Here is a 24,938-nt window from a genome sequence, read left to right as displayed (position 1 = left end):
AAGACAACAATGAAGCACAAAAAAGCGTGCTCAGGTAACCATGTGCTTTTATTACCAGTGCATATTTCTAGAAACTAAACAAACCGTGTATTGTTGTAGTGACGTGTGTGACACAAATATATAAATATATCACAATGATGATATGCTTCGTATTTAGATCACAACTGCAAATAATGAGCATTTTTAAAAAAAGCCTTCAATATATCAGTTCAATAAATTAAACGAGTGTTGGCACACAATCACCAGCAGGGACAGCTAAAGCGGGGAGGAGCCAAAACAAAGATGGCACGTACACTAAAGTGTAAAATAATCGTTCAGACAATCTGCCACCACCCAATTTAGGGTTGTACTTTTCCCTTCATGTACTTAAGTTCCTTCATAATAATGTTAATGGTATGATGATGATGATGATGATGATAATAATAATAATAATAATAATTTGCCATCTTGTGTTTCTTAAGATGTGTATTTTTGAAAACAAGCACCTTTTTTGATAAACAGTTTATTGGTAGCCTGGAATTAACCCTGAACAAAAAAATGTACATACTGCATCCAAATTAAATGTCAAATATTTACATGTATGCTTACATACTCCCTGTACTTGTGTGTTTAGTGTTTTAGGAACAATTTTTTTTCATTAAGTGAATGAAATTATTCATAAAAAGTGAATAAAGTATATCAAATATGTATTATTTTATTTTTTAAATTACAAATTTATTAAATAAATACAATTACATGAAATATAATCGGAAACCGCTATAACTACAAGTCATATTTGAATTAATAGATCAATGTTATTTACTTTATATGATGTATGGAGGATTTCTTGTGTTTGTATATGTATATATATATATATATATATATATATATATATATATATATATATATATATATATATATATATATATATATATATATATATATAACAAATTCCATACATCCATACAATTTGCCATTTGTCTGTTTTGTATTTATTTATGAAATAGATGACTAGATAAGCCTTTGGCAAACCATTTTTCACAGGATCGCAAATTAATTCACACATTTCAATCAATAATGTTCTCTTTTTAAAGGTGACATGGCCCTTTAAGATTAAAAAAAAAAGAATATAATGCAAGAGAAAAAAACACAATAAAAAAAATAAAAGTGTAAAAGCAGCGCTAGTGTATAAAATCAATAAATTAGCTTTCCCTCCCCGCAGCTCCACCTTATTGTTTAAAATCATATAAAACAAAAGTTATTAACAAAAACGATTATTGTGCTGCTTTAATGGCAATAAATATTCTTTGAGTGTATGTTCGTCAAGCAAGTTTTGAAAAGCGCACATTTGAAAACAGCTGCCTTCAGTGCCGCCGTCACTGCGTCGTCGTCGTCGTCGTCATGGTCTAATATACACAATAATATACATTTAGTCAGCTATATACACTAAGTACATACAGCAAATCAATGCAGCGGTCGTGCTTAAACGCTTGTTTTGTTTCACACTAAGCAGTGAAAAAAAAAATCTGTGAAAAAAGCTACACGGAACGATTAGAGGCACACTGAAAAGAAAACAAATTGGAACAAGTCAAGTCAAAGAAGTTCAACATGTTAGATTTAAGTCAAGGAGAAGAAATTTGGGAATTTGCAAGTTGTAATATTACAAGTTAGAGATAAAAGTCATCATTTAACAATTCAGAGGAAAAATGTCGACAATTTACAATTTACTCAAATTTAATTTAAGAAATTATGATTTTCATCATAGATATATTGTTTAAGTTTTGAAGGGATACAATGGATAATTACTCAAGAAAAAATGTATGTTTACAAGAAAGAATTGAAATCGGAATGCATCTCAATTTCTTTAAAAATTTTATGATTAAAAAAATTATTTTACAATCATTTGTTTTTGTACTTTTACAAAAAAATCAAAATTTTCCAAGACACAATGAGGATTACAATTATTATTGTCAATGCAGTGTAATTGTAATCTAATTAATTGCACATCTAATTTCATAAGAAATTACAGGTATTTGTAATACCACTATAAAACAAATTCACAAATGTTATTTCTCCAATTTTACCGACCCTCCAGTACTGCTTTTGTCTTGTTAAAATTGATTTTAAACTCATTTTTCATTAATTATGTGTATTTTTCACTTAATATTCAGTCTTTAAGTAAAAGTGACATTTTTTCCTAAAACCTTTACTTTTATTTTACTAACATCAAGAACAATATTGCAAGAATAAAAATATAACCTATTCCTTTCTTTTAACAGTACATGATTTTGCATTTAATATTACAAATTTATTAACAGAATATTACTTTTTCTTTTATCATTGTGATGCTAATCTTGTCATAAGACTTTATTCTCAAAATTATTAAATTATTTTTTTCCCCTCATAATATTCAACTTTTATTCAATCAAAATTGAAATTTCATGATTTTGTCCTCATTATCGTATTGACTATTTATTTTCTTTTGAGTGTGGCCCCAATACTCGTTGGTACAGTATATAACTGAACCAATGATGTGATGTTTACTAATTACAGAGATTAAATCAAATTGCATGCATTTGGACATAGTTGTGGCTCATTTAATACTTGAATCTATCACGCTATCTGTAGCATACACACACACTTTGGGCCTCTGCGTGTTCCTTTAAGGAAGCTACGTCGTCAAACTTGGGGTGGGGGTACAAAAATTCAGAGCACACACTGCGAGTGTCACGGCTGATGTGTGAGGCTGAAGATTTTATTGCACCCTCTGGACTTCTTGCGGCGTTGGCGTATTACTGCAAGTAGCGGTAGACCTTGAAGCAGTGGTTGCCCGAGTCGGCCACCGCCACGTGGCCATCAGAGGTGAGGGCCAGGCCTTGTGGGCCGTACAGAGGGTCCGCCGTCGTGTTGATGTAGGACAAGAAGGAGCCCGAGCTGTCGAACACCTGGTTTGAAAGACAACAAGTTATGTCCGATTTCTAAAATAAAAACGTAATTAAATAAAAAGTCAAGTGCAGTGGTTCTCAAAGTGCGTAGGAGTACTGCTAGTGGTACATGGGCACCCTCTAGTGGTACACTACCAAATTCAATGTACTGTTAGATAAGCCAAAACGTTTTTTGCATCTAATATAAAACATTTGTTAAGTACAGTTCTGTGTGGTAAATATTTTAACTTTTATGGGAAATTGATTTTAATTTAATCATTATTTCAGTACAGTTTCTCATTTTCTGATATCATAATTGTGATGTAAAATGTTGTACTCATGCGCTGTAATATTATCTATTTTTTTGTAAAAGATAAAGAATATGAGTATTGTTTTATTACCGGTATTTATATACTGTATATCAGTGTTGTTAAATTATTTCAACTCATTTTTTTTCCAACCTGGATGCGGCTGTTGCCCCAGTCGGCCACAATGATGTTCCCATTGGAGTCGACGGCCACGCCCGTGGGAGCATTGAACTGGCCGTTTCCTTCACCGTGCGAGCCGAACTTGAACAGGAACTCGCCGTCCGCGTTGTACACCTGAGAGGAACTAACAGTGTGACCACAGAAGCAAACCTTGAACAAAAAGCAAAAATCAAAGAAACTGGACCTTGACGGAATGGTTGTGAAAGTCTGTGACAACAATCTCATTCTTGTTATTGACTGCCACAAAATGAGGACCTAAAGGAAACGCACAAGGAAACAGACACTGGGTGAATTTTTGACTTGGTCTAGCTAGCAAAAGGTGATAAAAGACAAAAACAAAAAAAATCAAATCAGGTTGCTAAGTGAATTTACTTACTGAACACTGGGCCTGATTTACTCAGCTTTTGTTCCAGTGCCACATTTGCACCACTTTTGTCTACATGGAGAGAAAACATGACGCACATTAGCAAAAAATATTGACTATCTAGCTTGCTAGCGAGCATGCTAGTTAGCTCTCTAGCTAACTGGAGAAAGTGTCAACTTTTGATTAAAAAAAAAATAATAATCAGACTGTCATCTTGCAAGATTGCCCTCTCCCCCCTCCCAAAAAAAAATCAAACTTTACTCTTGTAACGTTAAGACTTTTGTCTCAAAAATAAAAACAATAATTAGAATAATACTAATAATAATACCTGCGAAATGTCTGTCGGACGTTCCTTTGGCTCCAAACTTGGTGACCAGCTTTCCATTGGCCTGGAAGATGAAGACGCAGCACGCCTTGTTGTCCACGGTGATGATGTGTCCGTTCTTGTCCACGGCCACACCTTTTGGACCCATCAGACGACCGGCTCCGATTTTGTTCTGACACAAGGCAATATGGAAACGTTTTGGTCATCAAGTTACAATGAAAAATACATAACATTAGACGGGTTTACATGGAGACTGTTTTGTCATTCGCATTGAAATCATTCCGAATGAAGACCTCTGGGCACCTGTTTGCATGTGACGTGATCTATTCCGATCGGCCGTTCACTTGCTCGACCCTGTTAATCAGATCAGCCGTGTTACAGCCGAGTGACACGCGGAGATCGATGTAAACATGACGTGATTTATCAAGATGGAGTTCATTCATCTATTTAGCTATTCATCTGTTTTAACACTTATTAAAACAGCATCTTGGTAAAAACAAGTTAGCAGTACCTGAAAACAAACTCTCTCATCGCAGACGAGCTCTGGTAAGACATATACCACCAATATACCACCCCAGTGAATCTGAATGAAATTCCATTCGGATTGGGCCTTTTCATTCCGATTGAGGTGTTTATATGGAGCATTTTCATTCCGTTTGGTTATTCGGATCCTTTCTAATCGGAATACATGGCTCCATGTAAACCCGGCTTTTGAGGGAAAAAAATACACTCATGAATTGACTTTGCTTTGGTGCCAACCGGCGGCACCCTGGTGCCAAGCAACTATGTGGTAGTAAGGGCACGCGCCTCATTGAGCCTCATCTAATTGAGAAAGTTGTTTGCTGCCATCTTGTGGCATCTATAAACAATTAGTAACTTTTTGGGGAGGGCGTCAATTCTTTGTGTATTTTGGTTGGTTGTTGGATTACCTTAAACTTGCCGTCCGAGGAGAAGATGCTAATCCATCTGTTGTCGTAGTCGGCCACAATGATGTCGCCGTTCATATCAACCGTCACCCCCGTGGGGCGCTGCAGCTGCCCCGGGGAGCGACCTCTTACCCCGAACCGCATCTTGAACTGGCCATCGTTGGAGAACACCTGAACAAGACACCACGTGTCACACTTGCTCACAACTTGAGTGTTGTTTTGACGATTGTCTGTCATTTATTTGTTTGTTCGTGTGAGTGTCCGCGTGTGTTAAAATGTTTTTTTGTGTGTATGCATTTGGGTGTTGGTTTGTTTGGTTGTTAGTGTATGCATTTGTGTTTGCTGTATGTATTTGTGTGCATTAGTGTTGGTTTGTGTGTGTCAGGGTTACAACGGTTATGGATTTTTTATGACATTATTTATTCCGTTTTGGCTGTTGATTGAGTTAGTTTTAATTAGCTTTAGAACAATATTATTCCTTTTTTTAGTTTGTAATTTTTTTCAAAAATGCTTCATTTTAGTTTAGTTTTTATTAGGTTTAGTATTAGTTTTAGTTTTTTTATGTACGGATTACTTGTTAAGTGCAAGATAGGAAAAAAGGTAACAATAGGTATTATGTAATAAAGTAATGTAAACTACAATTCTCAACAGACTGTTTCCTTAACCGTCCTTAATCTGTACGGAAATCCATCAATACATTTCAAATGAACCCTGTAAGCTCACGTATGATATTAACTGACATAGACGAAAACAAAACAGTTTGTCGCTATAATTACAGCTAGTTTTAGTTAGCTTTGGAAACTTAAGATTTCACTTTCGGTTAGTTTTCTCTCTTTTTTTTTTTTTTTTTTAAAAGCGTTTTTGTTTTTATATTAGTTTTAGTTGTTATATTCATTTTTGTTAGCTATATTAACCTCAGTGTGTGTCTGTGTGTGTTTATGTGCGTGCATGCGTTGCACGTTTGGGTAGATGTGTGCACGTGCGTATTTGTGTTCTCTGTATTTAAATACTTTGAAATGTAGTACTTTTAATGATGTAAATCAGATTGAGGTAACTTGTCTATGAAATGTGTCATATGAATAAAGCTGCTTGGCCTTGCCCTGCCAGGTGCGCATGTGTGTGCGTGTGTTTGTGCGTGTGTGCGAGACCTGTATGCACTGGTTGTTGCTGTCGGCCACCACAATGCGACCGTTGCTGGAGGTGGAGATGCCTTGAAGGTTTGTGAATTCTCCCTTGTCACGTCCTCTTGTTCCTGGTAAATATACAAATAGATCAGCTCGCACCAGCACATATTATTATTCAATCTAATTATTATGATATTCGCGATCGAACGAAACAAACAAAACAATATTTTAAGCAACATAAGAAATGGACCCCACAGCATACCTTGCGCATGCACTCAAACAAAGAAACATTCTGCTCACATAGGTTGAGTGACCGAAAGCGTAATTACTTTTAAAACATAATAATAACAAAAATAACAAAAATAAATTTTGATTACTTTTTCAAATATTTGCACAAGGGTTTGTTTTTTATTTCTCAAAGTGTAATTAAATTGTGATTACTTTTTCCTTATTTTTGCTTAATGTTTATTTATTATATTATTATGTTTGAACCGACTTTGATGTATTTATTTTATAGTCTTTATTTTACTTTCCTTTTTATTCAATGTACTATATTTTTTATTTTATTATTTTAGCATTTCTATTTGTATCGATTTCTAATCATCCAATGAATGAAGTTAAAATTTAAAGGATAATGATTGATCAAAAATATTACAAGTATTTAAAAGTTCTTAGGAATAAATGATTTTTTTTGTTTGTCTATTTTATTTATTTAGTCTTCATTTTAATTGTATTTATATTGTTGGGCAAATGTGGACCATGAGAGTGCTGATGAGACCACTGTGTTGCTTACAATTGTCAACATTTCCAACGGAATAACAATAATGGCATTAAAAAAAAAAAAAAAAAAATTCAAATGCCAAAGATATTTGAATGTTTCTGGGTAATTTGGGGCATCAGCAGTTTTTTGGAATTGGCTCTAGTTTTTGACATATTGATATTTTTGACAATTCATTGATTGATAATTACTGTGCTTCCACAGGGTATGAAAGATACTTTCAATGTTACTATAAGTAGTGTTTGTGCTTTGATCTCACCTGGTTTTGCATTAGTTTACATCTAATATTGCAGAACCTTTGCTTGATTTTCAGATGAAACTGCAATTTACATCTTGAAGGCTCAAGAATATCAATACTATTTGTCGGCGACCTGGTCTCACCGACTCTGTAGATGAGCTCGTCCTCGATGGGGTTCTCCTTCTTCTTGGTGGTGCTGTACATACTGGAGGGCCTCCTGACGGCCTTCTGGCGCACGTGCCCTCCTCCGCCGCTCGGCGACTTGACGCGCCTCTTGACGTCGTCGGGCGACTGCAGCACGTCGGAGGGCTTGACGGCGCGCAGGCGGAAGGGGCTGCCCCGGACGGGCTGCTCGTACAGCAGCAGCGAGAAGGTGAACTCCCCCTCGACTCGGGCCGTGTAGCCCACCTCGTAGGTACCGTTCTTGTTGTCCGTCACCTCGGCCTCGGCGACGACGCCCTCCGCCGACACGATCCGGGCCCGGAGGGCGGCGTTGCCCGTCTTGACCAGCTCGCCGTCTTTGTCTTTGGTGGTGACGGTGACGGTGGTGTGCTGGCCCACCAGCGCGTGCCGCAGGCCCTCGCCGGTCGCCACGCTGGTGTGGCCTACGGCCCCCGTGGTGATCAGGACGCCCAGGTTCTGGATGGAGCGCCGCAGGCCGTCCGTCTCCACCTGGCACTCCAGGTGGCCGTTTTCGTGTGGACACTCGGGGAAGGTGTAGCGCGCCAGGGCGCTGACCCTCTCGCCCATCTGCTTCTGGACCAGAAGGACCTCGGTGGCGCTGCCGTGGCTCAGGGCCTGCTCGGTGAAGTCGCAGCTGCTCTGGATGTTCTCTTTGCCCTGCAGTAACGACGTCAGCTGGGCTTGGAGCACCTGAACGGGAGCCGCACAGTAGACGTCAGGGAGAGGAGAAAAAAAAAACTTATGGAGTGGCGACCATCTTGGCCTGATCTCAACCCTATTGAGAACCTTTTTAGTAAGAAAAGTCGCAGCCTTAAAAAGACTGAAAGCTTTTTTTTTTTTTTAAGCTCATTTTACCTGTCTGTATAAAAAAGAGTGTTTTGCATTATGAACTCTATTTATGAAATTATACTGTATTTTGTAACAACATTTTGAACTCTTAAAAAAAAAAAGCCACTTAGTTGAAGCTTGCTTTCATATAAAATAGCCAATGTCTATCTGTGTCCCCCTTGTATTTGTAAAATTAAACACATACTTCAATTGTCCACCAGCAGCAAACTAAATATGCAGTCTGCTTTTGTCTTCTGGCATTGTTCTATCACATGTAGAGGATGCCGTACGCTTTCAACTTCACTTAAAAATGTTAAGTTCACTTAATCACGTTGAACACATGAATTTGAAAAATAACAGCCAATTCTTCTTCTTTTCACTTTCGGCTTGTCCAATTAGAGGTCACCACAGCGCGTCATTTTATGGACACCCAGCAAATATAGTAAAATTATTATCAATGATAATAATAATAATATTAACACCAACAGCATGAGTAGAATGTTTGTACATGATGGAAAAAGCATTAGCGGGGAGAGCAGGTGTGACCTTCTGCTTGGCGCTGCAGATGTTGTCCACCTCGGCGATGAGGGTGCTCTTGCGCTGGCGCAATGCTTTCTCCAGCTCGTCAAAGGTGGCGTTGATTTCCGTCACGGCGCCGTGCTTGCGCTCCGTTAGCTGCTTGGAGATCTCGTTCACCAGCTCAATGGCTGCCGTCAGCTGGGGAAGTCTGCAACGCAAACAAACGCCATCCTTCATTATTACTGTAAAAGGCACAAATGAATAAAGATATATAATATGTAAATCACATTTGGAAATAAAAACAAATAATTGAAAAATAAAGAAATAAATAGTACATTAAAATGCAAAATATAATATTCATATTATTTCATTACGGTATTTTAAAACAAACATTAATAAGATTATTATTATTTGTGCTATATTGTAAATGTTTGGTCTTCTTTTAATGAATGATTTTGGAATTCATTCTACTTTTGTAAAAATAAAATAACTAAAGTTTTTAACAATAAATAAATAAATAAAAATATAGAAAGCATACTTGTATTTACAAGTTATTTATTTTAATTGGTATATTTTGCTTTTGAATATTATTTTCTTCCTCTCAAATAGTGTTCAAAAAAATGTGTCTAAATCTGTGGGCCACTTTGTGTAGTATTACTGTATTGTTCTATAAAGATGAATTAAAGTGTAACATGTATTTATGTATCTGTATTCTACTTTTGTATTATGACTATAACTATTATTATTAGGGATGATCAATACCACAGTTTTTAAGACCGATAACTGTTTCACTCTAATTACTCACCGATACCGAGTACCGATACCTGTTGTACTTTTGGCTTTTGGATTCCATTAAACACAATGCGTAAAATTTGTGAACAAAGACCTTTCTTTCTGACACAGATGATGATTTGCCGATGTCTTAAACTGCCACAGTATAGCGGCAACTACTGCAGAGGAGGACTTAATCAATGTTAGATTTTATTTGCCTTACGTATCGGTGGCTAGTAGCGACACCCTCCGCAATCACTCGACACCTTAAAATAAGGCCACTATTGGCCCGATATCGATACCTGGTATCGGTACACATCCATCCTTGATTAGCATTATTTAAAATGAAGTAATACAAGTAAACACAAGATAAAAAAAGTAATGTACAACTAAAATGAATGCAAATAGCCCATTTTGAAATGGAAAGAATGTTGATGTCATTGCTGACCTGTTGCGTACGGTGTCCAGCTGGTTCTTGAGGGCCGACTTGTGTTGTTCGAGCACGTCCCTCAGAGGCACCGTCACATGCTCCCTGTGCTCACCTTCCGTGCACTCCAGACACATGGCCGTCTCGCACGACTCGCAGTAGAACTCCATCACCTGCGGGTGGCGCAATGGAGCAGGAGAATTTCAATTCCTTGTTATGCTTTTTTTTAGTCAAGTTATTGAGCAACGACCAGAGCTGGGCATCGCCTATTTCCCGTCCGCATATTGAATTGACAATCGTGGTCCCAGTCGGTCCGAGTCAGCCAAACAACGTCGAGAACGGGCTTAACCTGTGCCACGTCACACGTAGGTGCCGCTCTCCTGACACGTGGCCGAGTAAGGAAAATATGAAAAAATTCAATGAGCTGACCTTGCCCTCATGGTTGGGACAGGAAAGTGGCTGGCAGGCGGTGGCAGCGCTGGCCGACTCAAGGACGTTGCAGGCCTCAGGTTGGCTGCACTCGGGGTCCCGCTGCAACACCTCCATGAGGTTGGTGATGAAGAAGTTGTTCTGGAGGGCGGCCACGCCCTTCTCGGGCAGGATGGACGTCTGCCGGCACACCGGACACGACAGCGTCAGAGACTGGGGAGGGATGTAGTTCTGCAGACATCTGTAGGGGAATAATACGCAAGAGACTCAAAGTTACATTTTTTGTCAAACCTCAGTCCTGTCTGAAAGTGATACTTGAGTCAAAGTACAAGCATCCCAACAGAAAATCAGCTCTTGTTTGAAAGTCTAACCGTGGCTTGAAACCTCATTTGAAAAGTTCATTATAAGAGTATAAATTAAGCAGCAAAATGCACTCATTTTTAGCCATCTCAGGGGGCGGCCATTTTGTCAACCGAAAATGACATCACAACTGCTCACAACAACCAATCAATGGTGACCTGTTTACTGAATATGAGTCGTGATTGGTCGTTGTGAGCAGTTGTGATGTCATTTTTAGTCGACAGAAGACAAAATGGCCGCCCACAGAGATGTCTAAAAACGAGTGGATTAACACTTATTCCACAAACGCAATATTTATCAGAATTCACTGTTTCAAATAGTGGCCTTGCATAGAACATATTCTCGAAAAAAAAATATTTGTGTTGACCTTGTCTTTAACTAAGCCTTATTTGAAATCCAAATCGTAACATTGTTTGAAACCCTAACCCAAATATAAAACACTAAACCAATCTTAATACCATCACTTCAAACCGTAACCTTGCCTTCAAATCCTACTTTTGTATCCCTAACCTTGGCCACCACAATCCAATCGTAATACTTTTTAGACTGAGCATACAAACAACAAGTGACTAATAAACATGGCTAAATCCTGAATATGTTTGGTGCACACGGTTGACAGCCACATGGCGCTTCAGCCTACCTCTCACAGAAGGTGTGCAGGCAGGGCAGCACTTTGGGGTTGTGGTAGCGGTCCAGGCAGATGCTGCACACCAGGAACTGCTTGTCGATCTGCCTCACCACCGGGCTGGCGCCGCCGCTCTCGCGCTTGGCCATGGACACGGACATTCAGGCCAACGGGGAACCTGTGCGGACGGCGCAGGGAGACAAGGTCAGCGAGGCCGCCGGGAGGAAGCGCTGCAACGACAGGGCGTCAGCACGCCGGGGAAATGAGTCACCAGGCTGAGAGCGTTTTGAAAGCCTCGCTCAAGTGTCAGCTGGCTATAAGATGGCCGCTTCTCGTGCTTCGTCTTATTCCACTGAGGAAAATAAATGATTGTGTCGCCCACGTAGCCGCGGGCTGTTTGGCTTCATAAGTACAACAGCTTGAACAAGTCACGCCTTTGCAAGTAATATGCATACTTTGGATTAAAAGCCCACAGGCAACTGCAAACTTGATGGAATTGGAAAGTCGGCTGTGTAGGAAAGGGCTAGTGGCAGTGTTGCCACAGTTACCTTGGAAAAAGTAACTTAGTTACTTTGTTGAGTATTCCCGTTGAAATGTAAATTTGATGCTTTACTGTTTACTTGGTTTGAAAAGTAATAGTTCTTAACCGATTACTTGATTTTAAAATTACCTTTGTAACTTTATTGATGATTTGGTCTTAAAAGTAACTGCTGCTTTACCAATGATGTCATTGTAAAAGTAACTCTTACTTTACCGATTACTTGATTTTAAAAGTAATTTTGTTATTAAATGATTACTAGACTTTAAAAATAACTTGGTTATTTTATTGATTATTTGGCTTCAAAGGGGAAATCAACCCAAACAATTTTTTTTTCAAGAATATGTTCCCAGCGAGCCCGCTAGTTGAAACACGACATTCTGATTAATATTGCGTTTGTGGAATACGAATTAAGCTGCAAAATCCCCCCCTTTTTAGCCATCTCAGGGGGCGGCCATTTTGTCACTTCTGTCGACTGAAAATGACATCACAGTTGCTCAGGGCGCAGGTAACGACCAATCACGGCTCAGCTTCAGGAAACAGACGAGCTGTGATTGGTCTGCATGTTTTCTATATCTCCCTGCTAATTGAAATGATCATATAATCAGCAAGGTGGACTGCAGAAGCTGGAGAACGATCCTAATCATTTGAGTCAGGTGGGTTGCAGCGTGGTGACCTATAAAACATGCAGGATACCGGCCCACGAGGAGCGAAATTGCCCACCCCCAGCTGTCACGCATTTCTGGATGCCATGTTGTGTGTCAGTGGGTCAAGTGGAGATTATGCACTGCTGATATGGCACGCATCTGTTCAATCGTCATCACTGCATGAAAACAAAGGCTTACATGAAGACCACATGCAACGGCTGACAGCAATGCAAATAAACAAAAACATAAATTCGTAAAGCAAAGGAATCATACAGTCAGTTACTAGATTGCGTCATGAGTGTGTTGTTACTGACATGTCTGAAGAAAAACGGTGGTGTATTTTCAACAACTAAGCCTAACTTGAAACTAGGGATGGACCAATTATCGGCCGGGCCGATTATCAGCACCGATATTTGGCTTTTTGACGAATATCGGCATCTGCCTTTTTTAAAACTTTGCTGGCCGATAAAAAATCAATTTAAAACTGTGGAAATCAAAACAAACATATGTGAACGTTTAACATTTCTGTCAGTTTTAAATTTTCATTTACTGTAGAAAACTACATGGAGCTATTGTTTGTGTTTTCATTTATCCTTTTTAAGACATATTGACAACCCTGGGTGCTCCCTGTACTTTTTGTTAGAATTTTATAACAGAGATGTATACTATCAAAAATTTCTTATAATAATGATTTAAAAAAAAAATAAAAAATCAACATGATGCAAACCTGAAACCTCAAACCTTAAAATCGATCCTGAAACACACGGGGAGCCAATGCAGCGATTTTAAAGCTGGTGTAATGTGCTCCTGCCCTCTGGTTCTCGTCAGCACCCAAGCAGCTGAATTCTACAGTAGTTGTAAAGACGAGATTCTTTTTGGGGAGGCCAGAGAGCATGGAATTACAATAATCTAAACGACAGGAAATAAAAGCATGCATCAGCACTTCCGTGTTAGCCTGAGAGAGAAACGGGCGGAAACCTATCTTAATTACATTTTTAATATGAGGAATAAAACTGAGCTCAAAGTCAAAGATGACTCCCAGGTTCTTCACACATTCTGAGGGTTTAAAATCTTGTAGTTACCAATACCAGTACAAGTATTCAATCTTTCAGTTCTCACCGATACAGAGTACTAATAACTTTAGTACTTTTGATTTATAACATTTTATTCATGACAAGAACAAAAAATTCGGAACAAAGATCTTTTGTTCGGATGCATATGATGACTCACCGATGTGTCAAATTGTCGGTTTATACTGCCAACTACTGGCGAGGAGGACATACACGATGTCAGATTTTTTTTTTTTTTTTTTTGCCCGATACCTTAAAATAAGGACGGTATCAGCCCGATACGATACCTGATATCGGTACTCGCCCACCACTAGTGGAAACGCTAACCCTTGCCTGAAAGTTGCCAACATATGCTTTAAAACCAAACTCCTACTTTGAAATGCCAATCCAGTCTCAAAAACCCAATTTAAAACCTTAACACTTTTTTGTAACTCAAACACAGACTTTAAACCCTAACTTAAATACTAAACCTCGTTTGTAACCTAGACACAGGCAAGAAACCCAAACCCTGGCTTGAACTATTTCCTTTTGTTTCAAACCTTATTAAACCAGGTTTCTAATCTTCACTTGAAACCGTAACCGCAGGCAATAAGAATGAGTGTGTGGGCTGCAAACGGCCTCTTGGCTAGATTTAGGACACCCCCGTCATGCACTCCTGAACCACAAATGTGTGTGAGTCTTTTTTTTTTTTTTTTAATGGGTGTGCATGGCGACTGTTTGAAAAGAGGCTTCTCCATGATTCCAAGCCTTCCTTCTACTTGATGCCCAGCTGGCTGAGTTCAAGACAGCGCCACCTGCCTGCCTGCCTGTTGTCTATCTGTCGGGGGGGGGCGGGGAGAATTTGAGTTGGTGCACAGTGAGCAAGCAGCTGTCCCCCTCTGCAGAAACGAGAGCTAACGACGACATTCCAGCTTTGCTTAGCTCAACAGCTCCTCGTCTTCTTTGTCTTGTCTTTCTTCTCTCGATGCACTCGTGGCATTGTCGGACCTCCTGCGCATTTTTCAGCCTGCGTTGTTGGCCAAGACTCGCTGCGTGCGTGCTGCACACCAACCCCCCCCAAATCCCACGTTCCTTTCACATGAACTCTGAATTACAGCAGTGACGTCGACACCCCCCCCCCCCGCCCCCCATCCTTCCTCTATCTCAGCAGCCGGCGCGTCTCAGTTCCTCCCACTCGAGCGAGGCATTCTTGAACAGATTCCCTCTCAGTTTTCCACTTCGCTGCTTTGAATATTGACGGCATGAGATGTGAAGTCTGCGTTAAAAAATAAAAGCTATACTCAGAGAGGTCATGTGTGTTGACTGTTGAAATGTTTAAAAATAGTACATGGAAATCAGTCGTGCATGCAGTAGAGACACTTAAAGGCTAATTTGTCCTCCCAGAGTCCCAGACTCTACAAAAATCTACAGAACTATAAAATCTACAGAGTCTACAAATGCAGATCTACAAAAAGTGTTGGAAATTACTATCATTCTTTTATAGCGGTTACTTAGTGGACACTTCATTAGGTACACCTGAACAAGCTAATGCAGTCAGCTGTTTTATATTTGGAGTTTCAAGTGTGGGTTAGTGTTTTAATCAAACTTTCAATTTAGGGAATCAAGTCTGGATTAGGGTATCAAATCTACAGAGTTTAAAAATGCAGTGTTTTAAATTAGGGTTTTCAAATTAATGCATAAAGCCCCAAATAGGGTTGCAAATAAGTGTTGAAGCCAAGGTTGGGGTGTCAAAATGTGTGTTTGAAGTTAGGGTTTCAAATCATGGTTTCAAGACTTTCTTACAAATTGTTTTAAACTTGGATTTGAAGGCAAGGTTAGGATTTCAAGCCATGGTTGGGTGTTAATTGAGTGTTTGAAGTAAACGATTGGGACAGTGAGGATTTCAATTTAAGGTTTCAAGGCTGGGAATCTGGCTCCAAATTAGGGTTTGAAGCAAGGATTAGGATTTCAAACAAGAAAACCGGTAAAGGTTTAATAATAATGTCTCAAGACTGGGTTGGGGTTTCAAACCTGGGCTCTAATTCTAAATTAGGGTTTGAAGCGAGGGTTGGTCTTTCAAAAAGCGGTCAAGCTTTCAAGTTACAGTTTCATATTAGTGTTAAGACCTTAGATTCAGGTTTCACTTCCCGGTTAGGGTTTCAATTAGGATTTGAAGCCAAGGTTAGGTTTTAAATTAGGGTTTCAAATTAAAGATTGCAGTCAAGGTTGCAAAATTGGCCATTCTTTGACTAATTAAGGTTATCTATTTTATTTTAACTTTAAAATTATGGTTCAAATTAAGAATTCAAGTCCAAGTGAGGGTTTTTACCTGGTTAAGGGTTTCAAATAAGGGTTTAAAGCAACGGTCAGAGTTACAAACAATTTCAAACAAGGTTTAAGAGGTTTCAAATTAGTGTTTGAAGGCAAGGTTAGGATTTCAAATTCCATCTCCCTTTCAAGCTACTTTTCAGTTTATACTTCACACATTCAACTATGGTAGTGAGTGGGGCTCTTCCATACAACGTTTTTTTTTTCAGACTAGTGAATCTACCCTTAACGAGGAGGATTTACTTGATGTCAGATTGTTTTTCTTCAAGTATCATCAAATGTGCTCATCCGCTCGCCACTCTCACCTTACAGTGTACTTAAGTGTCTTAATGTCCCGCATGGGAGGGACACGTCTGCCGTCTAGATTAAAGCGATCCGCAGAGACGACGCCAACACGTGCCGCACCTCGACTTGACCCGCCAGCGACTTACAAATGACAGATGACCATCGGCGACCCCTCCCTCCTCGTTCCATCCTCTCCATTCATCCTCTTCCATCGAGAAGGCTTTGATGAGCTAATCTTGTCGCCGATGTTCTTAAGTGAACGGCTGCTACGTGTTAAGGCCTTTAAGGGCCACAAACACTCTAGATGACAGCTTCTGCATGGGTGACAAATTTATTCTTGCCAAGGTTAGGTTTTTAACGTAGGGTTTTGTGCCTGGGTTAGGGATTCAAATGAGTGTATAAAGATAAGGTTAAGATGTGAAATTGAGGTTTAAAGTCAAGTTCAGGGTTTAAACGCAATGTTAGAGTTTTGTGTCTAGGTCTGGGTTTCAAATTTAGGTTACAAGTTTGGGTTAGGTTGGAAATTAAGGTTTAAAGACTAAGTTAGGGTTACAAGCCGTGGTTGAGGGTTCAAATGAGGGTTAGAAGTCATGGTTAGGGTTTCAAATTGAGGTTTCAAGTCTAAGTATTTGAAATGAGGGTTTCAAGACAGGGTTAGGGTTTAAATCAAGGGATGAAGTTTCAAATTAGGGTTTCAAGAAAGGTAGGTTTTTAATTTTAAAATGTTGTCTTTTGCTCCATGAACGAACTTGCCTTGTCATGTCTGTTTCAAAAATATAAACAAGTTGGGCACAATCATCATGACAGGAATGAAATGTTTCAAAAGTGACAATGTGTTCATAATGCTAATGCTAATGCTATTACCACAGTCAGCATCATTTTGCAGGCTATCAGAGTATGACGCATTCCAGGATGTTTTTACATACTTGAAAGGGTCAGCCCAAGAATTTGGTCCCTTTCCTCTTCCCGTGCCGGGATACGAAACAAGTTTGGCTGCTTGTTTCTTTCATCTGCTTGTCAGCTCTTTACACTCATGAAAAAAAAGTTCTCTGTAGTCACACATTCGTGCAGAATGAAGAAAGGATGATTGCACAAATCTGCAGTGCCTCTTCATGACACTGTGTTTAAATATAGACTGCAGCTTTTGAATCTGTTTACATGTGTAGTGTGCCAGTACCACTGACACAGTAGCAGAGTGCGCTCTCATTTTAGAAGGGAAATGTAAAAAAAACCCAAAAAAACTGGTCACTCATACCTGAAGGCAAATAGAGGTCCCGATATTTGAAGGCTAAAACTATCATACAAATGTTTTTATTTTTCATTCCATTACAATTACAGATTTTTGACACATTTTGAGGTTGCAATTTTTTATGTTCAAATACATTAACAATGTGATTCAAAAGTGTGTTTTCAGAAGATTTTTTTCTGTTTCTGGTGGTTCTGCAACATAACTACCGCGATGAACAGGAATCACTCTACCGGTATTCCTATTTCATATTCATTTAAAACTTGACTAAATAAAAAGTGGATGAGGTTGATTAAATGTGATGAAAAATGCGATTGAAACTGGACCGAAACAGACAAAATTTAAAACTGAAGAAACAGAGAGAGGAACGTCATGTCATGTGACATTCCGGTATGCCGTAAAAAATTCCGATATGCTAGAGTCTAAAATTGAGAAGTGCTGGTACTGTGTACCGCTGCGTACCGGCCCACTTAAAGCAATGTAAAAAAAAAATTACACCGCTTAAACCTGGTTCACACGGCAGGATAATCGGCCCGATTTGAGCCCTGAATCTCCCCTCCCGACAATCGTAGGTCAGGGAAATTGAAGACGGCACTATCGACTTTTTTTTTTAGCCTTAAATGTTTGTTTATTTTGAAATGGAACCAAAGCTATACACTATGCTGAGCACTACTATGAAACGACCTATAAATACAAAAAAAAAGAAATACCTGAAGTACTTAAACATATTTCACTTTTCTTGGGCACCAAGCCTTTTTTAATGTAGAAAAGAATGAAAAACCAACTTAGAGAAAAGCACTGTACCAAATAAAACTAAACTAAACACTTGTACTGGTTTTTAATGTTGTTTTTATTTAACCTTGGACTTTTGGACTTGCTCACTCGGGTAGCCATGACACCGTTACCCACAATGCTTCTGTTTACATCACAGATGACCCGGATTACCACTACTGCGCATGTACGTTGCAAACACGCATTCCATGAGAGCGGCTATAGTTAACATGACGTGGCGAATCAACTATTTTATTTTTTTACATCGATGCATATTTTAAACATTTATATCAATTTAATATTGATGTTCAATAAGTTGTTACTTCCCTATTTATAGTACAAGGAAAAAAAAGTCAATGTGATTTTTGTACCACCACATAACATGCAACATGATTTAAAAAAACATTATCTCTAATATTTGCAGTAATGAACCAGAAGTTACCAAGAAGGCCGATGTAAACTAGTCTGAAACATGCAAAGAAAATCCAAGCGTGTGTTTTTGGGTCAACACACAGACTTGATGTGGTCGTCCAGTGGTGACTCATCCCAGAATGCTTTGCTCCCCCCAATAACAAGCTCTTGTTATCCTTGGCCACATCACATTCACATTTCTGACTGGATGCTTCCATCAAACAGAATTTGCCCAACCTACGAGCAGACGGAGGCTCACATTGCAGCAGATCAGAGCAAGATGAAATCTGTGGCTGTGAGCAGCAGCGGTGTTGCTATGACTTGTCTGTCACAGTTCAACAATGGTTTATTTTCAGTCAGAATTGAAGAGAGTGGACAAAAAAATACATTTCAGACTTGAATGCTGATTGCTAAAGCTAACAATAGCATCAGATAGCACGAAGCAGATAGCAGCGTAGAGGGTAACATCAGAGTCACCTGGCTGGATGGTGAGTAAGGGCCTTTGAGGCAATGCCATGACATCATTACTACTTTCCTAGCCTGACAGAGCTTTATGGTTGCGCGAGTGGTAGTTTGCCAAAGTTGGTAGTCAGAAAGGCCAGTTTAAAATCAAAGGTGGACCGGCCTGTAGGTGATTACTATTTTTTCCTGGCTGGACAAAAATGCGGATAGACGGATAGTGGAAGGGTACCTCCGCTGTAGGCGGTAAACGGACCAACATTTTGTAGTAAAATGCCCAGCTCTGATGATTTTGTGCTTTCAGTAAGCCCCCATCTGGTGTGCACACCTGGGGGACCGGGGGCACTTATGTACAAACAAAATAACACATTAAGATTTGATGGGGTAACAAAAAAGACCGTTGCACGTAAGCGACATAAAATTTCTCGTTTTTCACATAGGATAAGAAAATATATGCCGGTGAGAATGGTTTTGTATCATCTTCTTACATGTGCTGCCGCATGGTTTGGGTTCAAATATCTGCATTCTATGCAACGTATATTAGCATAAAGCTAGTGATGTTGTTTAATTACACAACAGCTTTGTTTTATGTTTCGTTTCACAGTAAGCTTCAACTGGGCGTGGCAATATATACAGTAGCTTGAAGAAATGGTAAGGGATGGTCGATAACACTTTTTTCAGACCGATACCAGTACAAGTATTCACTCCTTGAGTACTCAACAATACCGATGCCGATCCCCATAGTACTTTTGATCTATAAAATTGAATTTGACAAAAAAATGTGAACAAAGACCTTTCTTTCTGATGCAGATGATGATTCGCCGATGTCAAATTGCCGCAGTATAGCGCCAACTACTGCTAAGGAGGACTTTCTCAATCTCAAATTTGTTTTGTCTTAAGTATCGTGGCTGGTATCGGCAACCTCCACAGCCAATAGATTAAAATAGGGGATGGGCCCGATATCTGGTACCGGTAGTTCACTCACTCCAACTGGTCATTACCTCGCAAACTGCTTTTGGGTTAAAACAACACAAGTGTGACAGGAGTCACACAAGGACTATTGCTCTTTTATCCGATTTAATTTGATCAAGCTTTGACAAGCTCGACAAAGAACAAAGTACGTCATATGACTCACATCGCAAAGTTGCTGACCAAAAGCGCAAGTGTCTCCTTTGTTCACATTTGACTAACCCTGACAAACACACGACGAGTCAGCACTTTTACTATCCTCACTGAGACAACAAAGAGAGGCGGCTAACGGCATCAAATCATCCAGTCACCTCTTCTCACTCTCTCACAAATTAGCCTAGCTGCACAATAATTGGGTAGCAGGTGAAAACTTGTACCAACAGAGAAATGCGCTACATGATATGTTTCACATTTTGTTTTGCAACTTTAGTAGGAATGCTAGATCTGGGAGGCATGTTTCTGATACTTGGATGACCTTATATAGCAACGGAAGACACGCCAAAATATTGGAAACGGTTTGATGCAAACACAATAACAACAAAAAAGGCATAATCGCTCATATCATACATCACAAAATATCCCACCAGGCATACGTGAAATTGAATTTTTGATACAACTCTCATATTGTGCGCTTACAGCAGTGTCTCACCCATTCATTTTCTGTTGCGCTTTTCCTCAAATGGGCTCACAAAGGTGAGCTGAAGTCTATCCCAGCTAACTTCGGGTGGCTGGTTGCAATCTTATCCCTTATCTTAGAGGTTGTTTTTTTTTTTTTTATACAAAACAACCCATAAAGTTTGGTCAAATCAATCAAAGTAGCGGGTCAGTACAATTTTGACCAAAATTGGTTTATTTTTGACCCAGCAGTTTTAAGAGTGTACCTATACACTCTAAAATTGGGTTATTTTAGGGATGCGCGATATTTAAAAGGAAGTCATATTTATCCGTCCGATACCGCAAAAGTAGGTCAATTATTCAGGCCGATATTGAAAGCCGCCTTAAAATCCACTAATGCACAACCAACCGAAGTCTCATCAACTCTAAAAACAATATTTATTGTAAATATTGAAATTTGGTGTGACATTTTTCAGGAGCGCATGATCTCAATCACTTGAATGAGTGCCGCAGCTGACGCCCTTCTCGGCAGTCAACCGGACCGACAGCCGTGGTACCGCCAGAGAATGATGACCACTGATGCATTTTACTTTTTGGCAGTACTTTTACCTTCATTGCTGGATACTATAATCGTGTGGACTTAATCGACATTGGTACAAATTTACGAGTTCCATTGACTTTTTACCGCACTTCCCACACAGTGGACAAGATCGCGCGTGACAAGCGGGACCTCCTTGAATTGCAGCGGAGGAAGCAAACAAGGGAAGGGGAGCCGAGCCTCACCACACTTTCATTAAACTGGTCAAGATAGACAACCAAGCGCGACCCTTTGTGAACTGTTGTCGGGTCTGGCAGGCGTCTTAGGTGGCGAAGGCAACGTAAACATGAGCGGGCCAGCCGAGTTTCACAGCACTTTCAACAGCTAGCTGACCAACGGGACCTCTGTGGATTGTTGTTGTGTTGTGTTGGAGGCAACGTAAATAAAAGTGGGGCAGCCAAGCCAAGCTGCGTATATTGCTCAGCTTAAATGCTAATAGTGAGGATAAGTGGGTCAGCAAATGGATGCATGACAAACGCTATGACACTATGTCATTCATTGGAATTAAATGCGACCAACTTTATTAATAGGTACTGTATGCATCAGAACTTTTGAGATTGCTCATCGCTTCACCATCTGAAGTGACAAGAGTTCAGAAAGTAGCAACATGCACATTGTCGCTGACCGTTTTTTTGTATCATTCTCTGACATCACTACTTTAAGAAGCGGGATTGAAACTTTTTCTTCTTTCAAGCTGCAACAACGGATATATTTGTAGTAGACAAAAAAAAAAAAGATTATTGTGTCGGCCTTAGAGAGCAGGAAATTATTGGTTATCGGTATCGGTTGAAATTTTTCATATTGTACATCACTAGTTATTTTTGACCCAGCAATTTTAAGCGTGTGCTGATACACTCTAAAAACAGTTCGGTCAAAAATAACCCAATATGGGTTTAAAAAAAAAAAAATGGGCCGATCCACTACTTGGGTTAATCTGACCGAGCTGTTTTGTAAAGATCAACCCCCGATGTTTGGGTTGAATTTTTGGGGTTGTTTTGTATAAAATGAAAGTCAAAGTCAAATTGACCCAAGTGGTGGATTGGTCCATTTTTTTTTACCATTTTTTTTTACCCAAATTGGGTTATTTTTGACCCCGGTGTTCTTAGAGTGGAACATGCATGTTTTGTGGTATGTGGAAGGAAGCCGGAGTATCTACAGAAACCCCTGCAAGCACCGGGAAAGCTTGGACTCAAACTCAGAACCTTTCAACTTCGAGCTGGTCATGCAAACCACTAGTCCACCATGCTGTTGAGTGACGTGTCTGTTATTGATACTTTTGTTGTTGTTTTACACATCCAAACCTCCATTCATCCAATTTCCATACCGCCTGTCCCCATGAGGTTTTGTGGGTGAGCATATCCCAGCTGATTTTGGACCGAAGGCGGGGTACATCCTGGATTGGTCGTCAGCCAATCACGGGGCAAAAATAGACAATCAGTCACGCTCACATTCACACATATGGACAATTTCTGTTCTTAATGAATCGACTGTACATTAATGAACCTAACAAGTATGTTTTGGAAATGGAGAAAGCAAGACAGGAAGGTCTGAGCTGAGATTCGAACCCAGAACATAACCACTGCGGGGTAGACGAACGAAGAAACCACTAGGCACCATGCTCCCTGATGAAGTGTTGCTATATTTGTGATACAGATCCAAACCGAGATCAGGCATTCATCTTCATTATCTATCTCACAACTATAATGGGTTGATGCTGCTTCCAAAAAAGCTCCACACACACCTTCGTCGCTACATTTCAACTAACATCCTGCTGCAGAGCCACACTCACCTCTGCGGCCTCCAGTAGCACCAAATGAGGGACTCAGACGGCAAAGCCCTTTGCTGATGCTGATGATGACCAACAACTCCCCTCTAGCGTCTACAAGCAACCTCCCTGTGACCGCCAATGACGCCTGAGGGCTTGTTCTTACACAAAGACCTGCTAATCGATAAGAAATCATCTGGCTCACGATCCCCTCGTTGGCAGGCAACATTACTTGCTGCTGCGGCAGTGCAATACCACACACACACACACACACACACACACAACAGTGACATAAGCAAACAAGCTGACTCACATGTACCCCGCATACTGGACAGACTGGAGCAAAGGGGCACACCTGCTACAAGAGGCCTGTCGCCAGGTTTACACCCCATAAAATCTTGTTTTTGACATTTTGGGTACAGCAGGAAAGAAAAGAAGATTACTTCACTTTACAAAACAACAATTATTCATCCGCATTTATCAGGAGGAAGTGAAGACTGGGGGCCACAAACATCAAAAGGAGGTATGTGTGTTTATGTTGGTTTCAATTTAGGGGAGGTGGGGCGGGGTACTCACATGAAATCCCAGCAGCACGGGCAGTAGCAACGGACGAGTGCAGTTGAGGCGTCAGCATCGCAGGCCCGATGGGAGAAAGCCGGCCATTGTGCGACTCCACGGTCCGGTATGATATACTCCCAAACGCACACAGAGGAGCCACAGAAAGTAAAGGAAAGGGCAAGGTCTGTCTGGCAGCAGGAGGAGGAGAAGGGAAGGGCAGGGTGGTAGAGGGGGGTCGAGGAAAAGGCTAAAGGGAAAGGAGAGGAAGGAAGGAGGTGGTGGTGATGGGAGTGGCGTCTCTGCAGCATTGGTCAGGCATCTTGTGGGCGGAGCTAAATGAGCCAATGGCATGTGAGGTGTGGGGGGGCTGGAGGAACCCAATCTCAGTAACAGACGGCAAGAGTGCATGTGATGCAAAAAAAAAAAAAAAAAAAGGGGGGGGGGTTGCTTAAGATTCCACCCTGCCAATCCACCTTAAAAGGACAAAGGACGGCGTTTATCACATTTTAGGCCGAGGATTACCAGGGGGAGTGGAGATTTAAAAAAAAAAATGACATGACGAGAGTTGTCCATGGGTAGGGGGTCGGGGGTCTCCGCTTCTTCTAGATGTTTAACTAAATAAAAGCGCATTTCAAGGTGCCATAGGGCACTAGAATTAAGAGTCTGAAAATGACGTCTCATTTCAGCTGTTATGTAATACATCAAATCTAGAAGCAATTACAAAAGCATTTTGCTCAGGTTTTGTCGTGTGATGCTGCGCAATAAAGGCAGCTGGTTGTTTGTTGGGGGTGGGGCGACCTCAGACATCTCCCGTTTATCATTCTGCAACGCAGCGTTGCCATGGAGACTGCCTCCACACCGGAGCGCCGACATGGCGGCCGCAGTCTGGCAGTTTATAGAGACCAGTGGCGTGCGATAGACCTCAGGTGGTGAAGCACTTGCCCCTCTGTAACTCCTCCCTCAAAAAAGTGCACGTCAGTGCGTTTTTTTTAACAGTTTACTTAGGTCAATGTTGACATCTTTTAGAAGAACTGCGCGATTAAACGCGTGAAAATAATGCTCCGATATCCCAGTTCTCTTTGTCGCTTGAACGCAGCACAGTAATGTAGCGACTGTCTGGAAGACACAGTCGCGGTCAGGGACACTAGAGGGAGACATACAGGTTGGAAACGCCCCTGCTCCACGAGCCAGGTAGCTCTGTGTTACCGCCCATGATTCCAGCGAAATTGTATTGTTTGTCCTATCTTTATTTTTGTTGTAAGTACAGCACAAACAAGCTTAGCTGATCTTAGCCGACTGTCCCCCTGATTAGCTAGAAACGAGGCTTTCCTTTGTCCGTGCATTGAAAAGCATTGGCATAGGCATCGTTGTGTAATTTGATTTGTGAGAATTATTTTGACTTCAAAATGTG

General features: G+C 40.3%; 1 protein-coding gene across 2 annotated transcripts; it reads right to left on the bottom strand.

Annotated features, from left to right (window-relative positions):
- Window positions 1-885: 885 nt before the first annotated feature.
- On the bottom strand, window positions 886-23,804 carry LOC147144852 (tripartite motif-containing protein 3-like). 2 transcript variants are annotated; one of them, XM_086035056.1, is made up of 13 exons: window positions 23,546-23,804; window positions 11,304-11,466; window positions 10,304-10,544; window positions 9,896-10,047; window positions 8,704-8,884; window positions 7,290-8,019; window positions 6,155-6,258; window positions 5,010-5,177; window positions 4,084-4,252; window positions 3,768-3,827; window positions 3,576-3,646; window positions 3,365-3,505; window positions 886-2,924 (listed from the first exon to the last, which is right to left on the bottom strand). In XM_086035056.1, exons 2-13 carry the CDS (start codon window positions 11,447-11,449, stop codon window positions 2,772-2,774), a joined length of 2,316 nt encoding a protein of 771 aa, XP_085891182.1. In that variant the 5' UTR covers window positions 11,450-11,466; window positions 23,546-23,804; the 3' UTR covers window positions 886-2,771. The 2 variants fall into 2 exon arrangements, with proteins under 2 accessions (XP_085891182.1, XP_085891183.1); XM_086035057.1 differs by lacking the exon at window positions 23,546-23,804 and adding an exon at window positions 22,994-23,461.
- Between the last annotated feature and the right edge of the window lie 1,134 nt (window positions 23,805-24,938).

Source organism: Filicampus tigris, chromosome 7 (genome assembly GCF_054856515.1).
Source record: "Filicampus tigris isolate MCC_2025a chromosome 7, RoL_Ftig_1.0, whole genome shotgun sequence".
Classification (NCBI taxonomy): Eukaryota; Metazoa; Chordata; class Actinopteri; order Syngnathiformes; family Syngnathidae; genus Filicampus; species Filicampus tigris.
The sequence above is the reverse complement of the archived record's forward strand: the minus strand, read 5'-3'. Positions and strand labels throughout refer to the sequence as shown.